Source organism: Sabethes cyaneus, chromosome 2 (assembly GCF_943734655.1).
Source record: "Sabethes cyaneus chromosome 2, idSabCyanKW18_F2, whole genome shotgun sequence".
Taxonomy (NCBI): Eukaryota; Metazoa; Arthropoda; class Insecta; order Diptera; family Culicidae; genus Sabethes; species Sabethes cyaneus.
In genome coordinates this window covers 109,334,507-109,347,112 of record NC_071354.1, presented here as the reverse complement: position 1 = coordinate 109,347,112, position 12,606 = coordinate 109,334,507, and the positions used below count along the sequence as shown (strand labels likewise).

Sequence of the window (12,606 nt, the reverse complement as noted above, 5' to 3'; positions counted from 1 at the left end):
AAAATGGGAATCTCTCGAAAATCAACACTAAATCACTTCAATATGCAATGCTGCGTAATACCCTAGACAGACATACAATTGTACCAGCGTTGTACCTGTACAATTGTATGTCTGTCACCATGTACAACGATAGAATCACGCAAGCAACGTTGTACAACCGTGGTTTCTGTACCTACCTCTTTCGCCGTTGTACGAAGCTACAACCTGTCAATTTTTTCTGTGCGCAATGCCATTGACCAGCGGTGGTAGGAATAAAAACTATAGTTTTGACAATCAAATCCAAGCATCCCCATAAAAAATCCTTCCTACTTTTCCCCCTATTTAGTAGGTTCGCGTAGGGTGAATCGCCCTATTTTGCTTCCTACGGATCGGCCGATTTTTGCAACATTTACCAGCCTACGCTTATTGGAGTTTTACAGGGGAATATACCGATTCTCAGGTATACAAAATCGATCGACTAGAACCGACTAAGTTGGTTGTTTAGTAGGGTGCTGAATTAGAGCCGACCTACGGAACCATACGAAATCGGCTGGTTAATCGGGAGATAAAATTTATCCATACAGACGAAATACGTGGATTGATTGGTGCATGCAATTGGGCTCCCTACTAATACCGACCAAATCGGGGGAGGAATTGGAAGACGAAATAAGTAAATCAAACTAAATAGGCGAATGAATCGAGGCAGAAAGTTATGCAACCTACGGATCTAGACGAAATAGGTGGATTAATAGATGTATTCAATTGGGCTCCATACTAAAATCGATCAAATCGGAGGAGGAATCGGATGACGAAGTAAGTAAATCAAACTAAATAGGCGGATGAATTGAGGCACAATGTTATGCAACCTACGCAACCCGACGAAATAGGTGGAATAATAGGTGTATGCAATTGAGGTCCCTACCAAATCGGAGGAGGAATCGGATGACGAAATAAGTAAATCAAACTTGATAGGCGGATTAATCGATGCAAAAAATTTTGCAACCTACGGAATTAAACGAAATAGGTTGATTAATCGAGATATAAAATTGATCAACACAGACGAAATAGGCGGATTAATAGGTGCATAATATTGTGCATCCAGCACTAAATTGGACTTCCGAAAAAACGGCAAACGATTTTTCTTTCATACCGTACATTAATCCTAGTGTATTAGGAAGTAGTGCGCTGTATAGCGCGTCTCATTTGCTATACAGCGCACTACTTCCGACATTAGGTTTAATGTGCGGTAAGGAAGCAAAATCGTTTGTCGTTTTTTCGGAAGTCCAATTTAGTGCTGATGGATACACAATATTATGCACCTATTAATCCACCTATTTCGTCTGTGTTGATCAATTTTATATCCCGATTAATCAACCCATTTCGTTCAGAACTAGTCGATCGGAAATCACACTCTCGTTGTACTTTTATCTTTTATTTAAAAAATTATTACAGAAGTCTCTGCTCTCTCAGTCCCTGCTTTCTTGCCACTGCGGTTCCGTTCAAGCCGTATCTCCTCGTGTAATGGCTTTAGCAGGTAGATTTTTCTTTATCCTGAAACTCAGATCTTTATTATTGCTTCACTGTTAAAATTTGTAATTGTAATACCTTATGGCTCCTCGGCCGCTTCAGTAGCAACAAAACTTTTACCAGTTCGGGCGCCATATGAAGAACGCCCACAGGATAATTTTCAATATCCAAATGAAAGCCATCGACTTGATTGGTTTTCACTGAAATCAATGAACTATGTTATATATAATTCTAGAATTTATTGCACATCCGAAACATACTTCCCAAAATTTCCGCTGCATCTCTGCTCACAAGAACCTCCTTTTCTAAGTAGACTGTAAGCGCAACTAGGAAAATTACCCGCTGGGTAAGAAAGTGCCAGTGATCGTTGTATCGGTAATACTGCCCTGCCGGAATCAGAGCAGCTAAACCTGGGTTAGACCCAGGTTCGGCAGCTGCTTCCTTGATAAGTTTGCAATCTGTGTTTTATCCTTTGCTATGCAATGGCCTCCGATGGCACCGTCACTGTCAATTGCAAATAAAGCACAATTCAAACCGCTCGTATCTACGAAAACACTTTGTTAAAATTGTTGACTAAATAATTACACTCGAACATTGTAAAATTACCAACTATTGATGCAAACTCCACAAACATCATCCCGTAGCGCCATTTTCTCGATACTCAGATTTGTCAACAGGTATATACAGGTATTTCTATACAGGCTCAATCGATTTTTCGACCGATTTAATAGAGACCCTACGATAACAGATTAAATTCGCCAATAAATCGGGTTACGGGTTGGGTGACGAAAACCGATCCCGTTTGATGATTGATCGGTGCACTTAATTGACAAACTAATCCTTGCAATCTAAACCAACTCTTTCACCGATTTAATCGATACCCTACGAAAACAGATTAAATTCGCCAATAAGTCGGGTGACGAAATGAACCTACCTACGAAACCCAACGATGTAGGTTGATTAGTAGGTTGATGTCTTAGGCACCCTATTTTGTCGGTAGACGCGTAAAATGCCATCTGTCAAACTTTTTATGGGGATATATCCGTATTGGCACAAAAATTTTCTCCCTCATCGATTATTGCAACTGTAAGTGAAGAGTGAACACAGAACACAGGAAATGGAGACTACCAGAAAACGGAAGGCCACGGTGCTGGCTAAAACAGAGATGCTTGTCGTCATAGAAGTTTGGAAGGAAAATGTTCAGGCGCTACGCAGCAATGCGAAAAACAGCCACATCTACGCGAAAATGTGCGAGGAGCTGCGGGGACTGGGAGTAGACGTAACGCCCGTCGAATTGAAAAATCGCATCCACAATTTAACGCGGAAGTACAGGCAAGTTATTTTTTAGATATCGCTATAAAATATTAACTTTTTTTTTTATATACGTAGGACCGAAAGAAATGCCATGGGTCCATCGGGAGGTTCACCATCTACATGGGAATACTTCGACACCCTGCACAGCTTTCTTCATGGTTTCAAACAGAACAGCACCCGGGAATTGATGGATGAGGTTATTGGTACAGGTAAGAAAAGTATCAATTGCTTATTAAACTATGGCAATAATAAATATTGTCAGGATCCTTGGGGACCCAGTACTCAGTTCCCAAACGGCAGCTTTTTCTGTACGTTGTGTCGATAGTCGATCGCTATCGATTATAATCGAGCCAGCGAAAAACAAAAATCTGATCCAATTCCACCAAACAAATTATAATATGAACCCAACAAACATTTTTGTTGCATAATTGATAATTGATTATGTTAGGCACTCGTTTCCTGGATGTTTGTTTTATGATGGTTGACAACTATTTTTCAAATTTAATGTTTGTTGGGGTGCACCTGTCGTGAGGTGTAAGAAATAGAAAGGATATTCATGTATTATTTGGAGTGAGTAGTCACATAGAAAATGTAATAGCCTCTTAAAACTTAAATTACGTTATTTTTCTCTTAACTTCAACGTTAACATTATTGTAAGTGTAGGCGGAGTGTCTAAAACAAGCTGCGATTAAAAAACCAAAACAAAATCCATTTATTTCGATTATGAATCCCAATCAGATCAGATTTTCTCGTATACTAAAATATTTTATTTTACTGAGAAAGTCAAATTGTAGATATTATCTGGGTATTACTTAAACAAAATAGCACGCAACAACGTACCGGAGTAGCCGCAACGATTACTTCAAACTTCGCCTTGCTCTTGCTCAACATCAATACGATTAGAGATCTCAGTTTTAAGAGTAATGTCATTTTCCATCAGCGGAGAATGTCTCATTTTCCCCAAAAATACGCCATTATATACATCTACTCAACAGTATTTTCTTGATTCTGTCTTCTATCCAGCCACCAGAAGCTTTTTGTTTGTAGTAAAGTATTCTTCTAGTTTCGGAAAAGCAAGAAGCAGTTAGATAGCCGGTTCACCAATGCCACCATCTGGTAACGTCTATATTGCTGCTGCCCCAGTCATAAGGGCAAATGCTGCAACTAGTGCCATCAGCTATAATGGTCATATGCGGTCGGTAGTGAACTTTTTTCCGATGCATTCTTCTTGGATGCAGCTTTTTCGAGGTGGCTCTGGATTCGAGTGGCGGTGCCAATGCTAACGAAGAACACGACGTTGCAAACGTCGGTGTGCTGGAGTCGGTCAGCGGATTCTCCTTAGAAGCCTTAGGGCCCATCCTTCGAGTAGATGAATCAGGATTGAGTGCGAGTTTCAGTTTTATATTTTTTGTAGAAAGTAGTTTTTCAATTGATCAAAAGCGACTAGTTAATGAAGTAATTTTTTATCTTGGTTATAGTCAGTCACATTAGTTCATGCGAGTACACACACACACACACACACACACACACACACACACACACACACACACACATACACACACACACACACACACACACACACACACACACACACACACACACACACACACACACACACACACACACACACACACACACACACACACACACACACACACACACACACACACACACACACACACACACACACATACATACATACACACACATACACACACACACACACACACATACATACATACACATACATACACACACATACACACACACACACACACACACAATAAACGAAATTTGTGTTTAATGTTAAACAAATTTATTCTCTAACCCATCAGCTAATCTAAGAACTAAATGTATCTATATATCTTATAAATATAAAAAATGAAAAAACAGTGCTAAAGGGAACAATCTACCTACTTTTTTTTAAGTTAATAGTGTTTTATCAGACAGATATAGGCTGTTCATAAGCCACGTGCACTTTTCGGTGAGACGAGAAGCAGGCGTAAGCCTCCGCTACATGCGTGGCTACATGCAAAGTTTCCAAAATATTCATGGATTAAAGAAAGTCTTCCAAGGAGAAAGAGAGGTACTGATCAAAAAATGGGTGTGCGTAGATTATGAACAGCTCCTAGACATTTGTCACCTCGCTTTTATTTGTCGGTTTTCTCAATCTGCAGTCTGAAAAAGATAGTACTCGTAAGTGACCTCCATATCTGGCTCATAAATCCGTAGAAATGGGAGACTAATTAGTGGGACAAAAAGCATTTTATGGCAAAGCAACTACAATCTGGTGAATTCGCACTTCGGATTACTGACAATGCGCAAATATTAGCCATTTTATTTCTTATTGTTGCAATCGTGGTCTTCTATGGAATATCTCAGAAATTAAGCGACTTTATTAATAAGACTTCCAGCATAGGTCAAATAATCATTTAATGTTATTTTTATTGCATAGATGAAGAATTTGGAGACGCTGAGTATCTAGAAGAGGCTCTGGAAGACGGTTCCTGCAGTCAGTCTTCATATCAGTCATCCGTTGGTTCCGCATCATCACCGACACCCTCTTCCTCCGCCCGGGCTAGGTATTCAGTGGCTAAGAGGAAGAAAGCAAATTTTCAAGAGAAAGTTATTGAGCTAGTTGAAAAAGACAGTTCTGCAATAAAATCATATTTGGAGCACGCAAAAGCTACCGATCGTGAAATCGTACAATTGATGAAAGAGAACAACAACCTAATGCGTGAAATGATCGATAAAATGTAATTTTATTTTTTTGTTACAGTTTCTGTTAATAAACCAAAATTAAAAATTAAACGATTGCCTGTTTGCACTGTCGTCAAATAGTCAGTAGCTTGGATCACATTCGGTGAACTCGGATCCAAGTCCACCTCCGGGGTGATAAAAGATACCTTTACACCCTCTCCTCCTCCCTTTTATCGGTACTTATGAACAAACTCCCACGTTACTAACAGTAATTAACAGCTGTAATATTTTTTATAACGGTATAGCTTTTTACCATCAACGGAGAGGACGGTAGTAGAAAGCAATGAAAAATGTTGATAGGATTCAATCAGTATGGGACTAGTCGCGAAGGGAGAAGAGCAGAAAATGAGGTAAGATATGGTCATTGAAGCAGCGCTTAAGCAGTAGTGTATCGCTTCTTTTCCAAGCTGAGGGATTCGCGAATTAAACCAATCGAAGCCAATTATAGCATGGATAAAATAAAGCTGTATACAACTGCTTTAGCGTTGCTTCAATGACCCTTTCTTACCTCATTTTCCGCTCTTTTCCTTTCATGCCCGGTAGAATAAATCGTCCCCTCTGTTAATTGTAAAAAGTACCAATATAAAAAATTAATTAAATGCCTGACCTCATTACAAGGTTAAGACAAAAACACGAAGTTGGTCAGTTACTCACTTACTAAATTTAATACTTACTAAAGTGTAACATCAGTGCCTGTCTTATCACGGTTCCTGCTGTACTTTCGTGTTTAACCCCTAGACCTCTTTGAGGCTGCCGCTTACTATTCTCCAGCTTCGTCTTCCAACCATCGGATATTTCATCATTCCGGTTGTTACACATATTGTGCAAGATGCAGCAGACTTTTATAATCACATTGACATTGTTAATGTCAACTTCCATTCCTTTCCCGATTCTTCTGAACCGGGCTTTCAGATGACCGAAGGCATTTTCAACCACGCGTCTGCATGCCGACAAATGGTAGTTGAACAATTTTTCGCTTTCTGGCTGATTGATCGAGAATGGAAACGGTTTCATTACACAATTCGATAATTTAAATGCTGAATCACCTATCAGCAGAATCGGTATTTCTACACCTTCGATTCTTTGGGAATGTGCTTGGAAGACTTCGTTCATACAATGCATCTCTTTGAGTTTGGAATTTTCGAAGATAGTAGAATCGTTTGCACGCCCGGGCACCCCGACGTTGATATACGTGAACCGGTAACGATGGTCTACCGCTGCAAAAAGTATGACTGAGTGCCAGCCCTTAAAATTGTAATAGTCCGTTGCTTCGTCTTTCGGTACACCGACTTCAATGTGGCATCCATCGATAGCCCCATAACATTGAGGGAAACCCAGTTTAGTGAATCCTCCGACAATTTCAGCTATTTTGTCAGGCGTTGGTGGATAAGCATCAAACATTTCATGCTGTAGCTCTTCTACTATCGCCTTGCAGAACTCAAGAACAAGCTCACCAGTGGTAGTTCGTCCGATGCCAAACAAACTAGCAATGGTCCTGTATTCTGCCGAAGACCCAAGACTATATAGGGCTACAGCAATGCGTTTCTGCAGCGGAATAGCAAGCCTCCAACAGGTATCATCTTTTCGTAAATGTTTCAATTTTGATACCAAAAAATCGAAGGAGGATCTATCCACCCGGAACGTGTTCTTAAATTTTTTATCGCTAAATTTCGGCACTTCTTGTTCCCAGAATCTGGAATTTTCCACCTAAGAAAAACGTAAATAATTTAAAAAATAGTTATTGTACCTTGCAGCAATTTTACGAGTCCTACGCAAATTCATTTTTTAATAATAATTATCCTGTATTTACTAAGTACATTGAAAATATGCTTGTCAAGCAAGGAGGGGTGCAATTGGGAGGCAATAACGAAACACTGATGGTTCTAGGGTTGCCAAGTCTGAAAATTACAAAAACCGGCCGGTCGGTCCTGCCTTCAAAAAATGCGGGCGCTAGTGGACAATTTAATGTATATTACCGCCAGAAGCAAGGTATTATCACTGCAAAACTAGCTATCTTCAATGACCCACTGTTCAGGATTGGTAATAAATTTATCAGAAAATTTAACAAACCAGGCCAAAAGTACAAATCCGGCTTCATACGTCGGAAAACCGGCTTTTTTGCTGGATTTACCGGCCACCGGCTTTGCAAGTTAAAAACCGGTCGGGCCGGCCAAAAACCGGCCACTTGGCAACCCTAGATGGTTCAAATTGCTAAATTGCAAACATGTGTGATAGACGCAGAAAATAACCACGCTAATAATTTTTGCGTTGGACTCTAAATTGGTGCAAACTCCGCAATAGTTTTCATTCTTGAATTCAACTGTACTTTTGACCAAACTCTGCGTTTTCTTGGTTTGAGCGGGGTTGAGAGAATCGACATGTATCTGCTGTGCCTCATCCTTGAAACCAACGCAAGCATCCTGAAGTGCCTGTTTTGTTTCAGCAGAATTTGAATCTTGGTATTATTTTGGAGGATTTTAGTAGCAATTTTATTCCGAGCGTTCACCATTTTGAAATTTGAGTACATTTCATGAAAACCAACATAAACAAATGACATTGAAGGTGTCGTGTTGAGTACAGTGCAATGAGGTATAAAGAGGTGTGAAAGAAGAAAACATTTGTCGGAGTAAAGCTTTCTGACAGCTCAAGCACCCACACTAGCGAACACGAAATACGCGTTTATATTATGGGCGTATCGACGGGGGGGGGGGGGGGGGGGGGCTTGGGGGTTTAACCCCCCCCCCCCCCCAGAAGAAAATTTGATTTACACTTTCAAGCTTGAACTTTCATAGCTAGGTGTGAAGCACAGGAAAATTTACGGGGCTGGTTGTATGATCCTCGACATCGTTTTCAGCAGCTTAGAGCCGGGGGTGGTTCGTGCTGTTTTAAGCTCCATTTAATTCGATCTTCCCGCCCAGTAAGCTTCGAGGTATACGATACTGGTCTAACAAGCCAGTCGTCGTATTCGAATCTCGCCTAGGCGCTGATGCTAGAGTCAGTAGGATTTTTGCAATAGCCCCGTAACTGTCCTGTACTCTAACAGCTGGCTGCGGAGTCTGTCGAAAACAGAAGGTCAAGTTTCGATAACGGAATGTAGCACCTACTGTGTTACCTCACTCATAACGAATATACGTTATATACGGGGAAGGGTCTCATAACTCACAAACTATGTGGTTTTTCGTTTAATTGATCATAAATTCGAATAGGGCATACAAATATATAACATAAGAAATTACATGTGTACTCCAAAAATAAAAGCATGAGAGATTTTAGAATTTCGGAAATAGGGGTTCGTTATGAGTCAGGTAACACAGTAGGCTTTGCTTTGCTTTGCGTATATCGACTTCAAAATGGTACGGATAAGCGACGTCAAATACGATTTACGCACTAAGTAATAATTTAGAGCGATACACTTATATAGGTATTTCAATACGATAAGATCCGATTAAGCGCGACCAGCTTTATACATCTATACAACTTTGTGCTGAAAATCGTAGGTATGTAGCTGCAGCTTGTACTCCGCCAAATGTCGTCCGCAAAGGCGCGTGTGTCCTCCATGAGCATTGTCAAATCCATAAAAACTATTGGTCTATTAGGAGGTTTGTACATTGTCAGGTTAGTCCGGCGGCTTATGCCTCTTGATCTTAGCGTTTTGCGAAGGGCAAAGTAGGTTCGATGTCCTGCTTGAATATGCCGCTGGATCTCCTAGCCTCTGCTTTCAGCTTAGCGCAAATGGTCTCCGCCATAGCAATGTTTTTGGCTTTAACATCAAAGTCCCTTGCTTAGCTTAAAAGTTTGCTACCTTTACAGAAAATCAAACCTCTCGTTTCTAAATCTGCTCGTCGGGTTACTTCAAGAGCGATGTTGAAAATCATGCGAGATAAGTTGTCAGCAACTCTAGCCGCGTCTCGAAGAAACTTGATCCTTTCGACTCTAACAGCCTCCCTCGCCGAGATTCGAACATACAGTTTTAACAGAAAATAATTCCCCATTTCCTGAATGCCTTACGGTATTTTTTTGTACCCCCCCCCCTCCTCCCAGGAAAAATTTCTGGCTACGCCCGTGGTTTATATACATGATATTTGCCTCATTTTGGGGAAAGGCTGATGCCTGTTTGCCTCATTTTCAAGCACCAACACACACATAAATGCAAAGGTCTATTAGCCAGAAGGGTGATGTGGGTGGCAAACTACATACATTGTCCGTGTCCCCCTTGGTTTTGGTACTTTTGGTGTTGGTATCCACTTACTTGTTGATTTTAAAACTACTGAAACTAATCAGAAATCTATTAGTTATAATTTTACTGTTATTAGTTGTTAGAGTCGATATGTCGACCAACATTTGAAAGGGGCGGATAAGCCAACTGTCATACAGAACGGGTGAGAGTTATTTTTTGCTGGAGCAGCATAGGAATATGAACTCTCACTCGTTCTGTTTGACAGTTGGCTTATCCGCCCCTTTCAAATGTTAGTCGACATATGTAGGCTACTTCAAAATTGTCGCCATCCATGGATGTTTAATCTGCCAAATTTGACAGTTTCATTCCCCTGGTATTAGCCAATACTATATAGCGATAAACTAATATTGAACGTCAAACTACCAAAATATCGAAAAATGGTGCACGTTACGCTTTCTAAAAATAAAATTTAAAATTTCTTAATTGCACACGCCACTTTACAAACTTCACTGCACCTATCTCATTGAGTGCTATGTACAGCGTGTACAGCAGTATGTCTGTCACTCTTCCGTTGTACATGTACAACGCTGTACACGTACAACGCTGGTACAATTGTATGTCTGTCTAGGGTATAACAGATTGATTCAAATGCAAGAACACTTGATTTGGGCGTGACGATTTTTTACCGTGTACGACGATTTCAAGCTATCAAAAAAGTGAGCAGCGCGTTTTGTTACCAAAGAAACGGGCAATATTCTCTTACCTTTTACCCAAAACTGCAAAACTGATGAAACACTTTTCTCCTGCCTCAAAGTATCACATTTATTATCATTCCAATTTTGACATTGTCGCCACTCTGTAGTCCCTCTAACTTTTGAGATGACATGTCGCCACGCCACTCTGTATATAGTCACTCTAACTTTTGAGATGACATGTCGCCACTCTGTATATAGTCACTCTAAGTCACTCTACTGACTCGTAATATTTTCATAATTTATTTGCTGTAAGTTAGTTCCAAAGTTCAATAGAAATGCAACCTGTCAATTTTCGGAGCCCAATTTTAAATGAACCACGAATATTTGGTGGTGAATACAGCTTGAATACTCCTGCAGGGCATGTTGCTACTACCCAACCACCTCCGTTGCCTCCAAGGCCATTACAGACTAGTTCTAGTATGTACAGCTCAAATTACGGAAATCGTTTCGGAATACCATCATACGGATATTCAGGGCTTAGTGGTGGTTACGGCGGCCATGCCATGTATGGCAATATGTTCATGAACAACATGTATGGCAACGGCTATGGGCACAGCGCAGGCTTTCCGGAACACCGGTTTGTTTGCAGTACAATTCTGCGTTACCTACAGGATTTAAAAAGATTTCTCCCCAAATAATTTCATTACATTTGCAGCTTCATCCAATTGGCGGAAGAAAGTTCGAGACCTGCGCTACAAAACATTGAATCATTAGTTGGAGCTATCGGTAACATTGCTTCACTAATGGATTCAACATTTTTCGCACTCACAAGTTCGTTTAGAGCAGTCCTTGGCGTAGCAGCCAACTTCGCTCATCTACGCGGGTTATTTGCGCAATTTTGGACCTCATTTGCTTTGTTCCGTTGGTTTACATGGTGTTACAAGAAGTAAGTGATCTATATTCTTATTGTTGAGAATGTGAAATAATTACCAATTTAGTAATAGTATTTATTTTCTATATATAATTATTTTATTTTTTACTTTCAGAACGTTATATTTACTCAAACTGACCAAAACAGATCCCACTTTAGAAAATTTTACGCAAGCTTTTAAAGCAGCCGAAGTTAATAAACATGTTGGACAAAGCAACAGTTCGTTGCCAATAATTTTGTTCTTAGGTTTTGTTATGTCTGCACCGTACCTACTAATGAAAATATTTGGCGGTAACGAAAAATCTGTGTCAGGTATTATTTGCTCTTGCAAAAGAAAGTTCGATAATAATAATAATATTTACGCTTTTAGCTATAAATCCTCAATCATGGCAAAATCCGTTAGAAGCTATTGCGGTGTTCAATTTTGATTCCACGCATCCTAATGAATTGACAATTCGAGCTGGACAGCCAGTACTAATTGCTCCTAAGGCTGTACAGATTGAGCATAATTTATTAAATACCGGTTGGGTGCTGGCTACCATGGATAATACTACCTCTGGTTTAATACCGATAAACTACATTCAAGGAAGTAAACCGGACGTTAAAGAAGCAAATAAAAAGTAGTGTCAAGTCAGCTCATGCATGGTTATTTAACATTCTATATTTTATAAATTTTATTTGTTGGCCAGTAATAAAGCGAAATTCCATTATTATTTAGTTATAATAGACCGTTGAATTTTTATTAAATAATGTGGCTTTTCGGTCTCGGGTTTCTTACGAAAACACTATTTTAGGTTCAGCTGACGTTTCGAAGAACTATGCCTTCATCATCGGAGTAACTATTGTTATAAAACATTACAATTACAGGGTGTCGATTATCTAGCGAAAATAAAATTCCCTGACTTTTCCAGGTTTTTCCAGGAATATAAGCATAAGCATAAGCATAAGCATAGGATACCGCCCGTGTGCTGCTACTCCGTTATTGACCAGAACCGATGAAAATTGCAAAGTGATGGCTGGAAAGAGCATACTTGGGACAGCACGCTATTCCTCATTGTGCAACCTTATCAGGTCCCTACATGCTGATCAATACCGACGCCGGCCACGTCCGAATGCGGGTCCTGGAGGGATGGGAAGGAATGTTAGTCCAATACTTGTTGCTACTAAAGACCAGGGAATCCTCTGCATCTTCACAAGTATTTCGGGAAAGGAATTGTTGTTAG

The 12,606-nt window shown here is 40.0% G+C and overlaps 3 protein-coding genes across 3 annotated transcripts; 2 read left to right on the top strand and 1 right to left on the bottom strand.

The window, feature by feature from the left end:
- The first annotated feature begins 226 nt into the window (after positions 1-226).
- On the top strand, positions 227-5,580 carry LOC128735855 (uncharacterized). The gene is made up of 4 exons (XM_053830339.1): positions 227-245; positions 2,598-2,838; positions 2,896-3,029; positions 5,276-5,580. Exons 1-4 carry the CDS (start codon positions 227-229, stop codon positions 5,578-5,580), a joined length of 699 nt encoding a protein of 232 aa, XP_053686314.1.
- Positions 5,581-6,243: 663 nt separating this feature from the next.
- On the bottom strand, positions 6,244-6,981 carry LOC128735854 (putative nuclease HARBI1). Its single transcript, XM_053830337.1, has one exon. The coding sequence runs from the start codon at positions 6,979-6,981 to the stop codon at positions 6,244-6,246; it is 738 nt and encodes a 245-aa protein (XP_053686312.1).
- A 3,732-nt stretch (positions 6,982-10,713) lies between these two features.
- LOC128737196 (peroxisomal membrane protein PEX13) lies at positions 10,714-12,101 on the top strand. The gene is made up of 4 exons (XM_053831786.1): positions 10,714-11,089; positions 11,168-11,398; positions 11,499-11,695; positions 11,754-12,101. Exons 1-4 carry the CDS (start codon positions 10,788-10,790, stop codon positions 12,005-12,007), a joined length of 984 nt encoding a protein of 327 aa, XP_053687761.1. The 5' UTR covers positions 10,714-10,787; the 3' UTR covers positions 12,008-12,101.
- Positions 12,102-12,606: the final 505 nt, after the last annotated feature.

Bases quoted from the DNA above. Each gene is read 5' to 3' on its own strand.
- LOC128735855 (XM_053830339.1), top strand. The intron at 2,839-2,895 runs GCAAGTTATTTT...TTATATACGTAG, and splicing joins AATTTAACGCGGAAGTACAG to GACCGAAAGAAATGCCATGG. The intron at 3,030-5,275 runs GTAAGAAAAGTA...TTTATTGCATAG, and splicing joins GGATGAGGTTATTGGTACAG to ATGAAGAATTTGGAGACGCT.
- LOC128735854 (XM_053830337.1), bottom strand. From the start codon at position 6,981: ATGTTTGATGCTTATCCACCAACGCCTGACAAAATAGCTGAAATTGTC.
- LOC128737196 (XM_053831786.1), top strand. From the start codon at position 10,788: ATGCAACCTGTCAATTTTCGGAGCCCAATTTTAAATGAACCACGAATA. The intron at 11,090-11,167 runs GTTTGTTTGCAG...TTACATTTGCAG, and splicing joins GCAGGCTTTCCGGAACACCG to CTTCATCCAATTGGCGGAAG. The intron at 11,696-11,753 runs GTATTATTTGCT...TTACGCTTTTAG, and splicing joins TAACGAAAAATCTGTGTCAG to CTATAAATCCTCAATCATGG.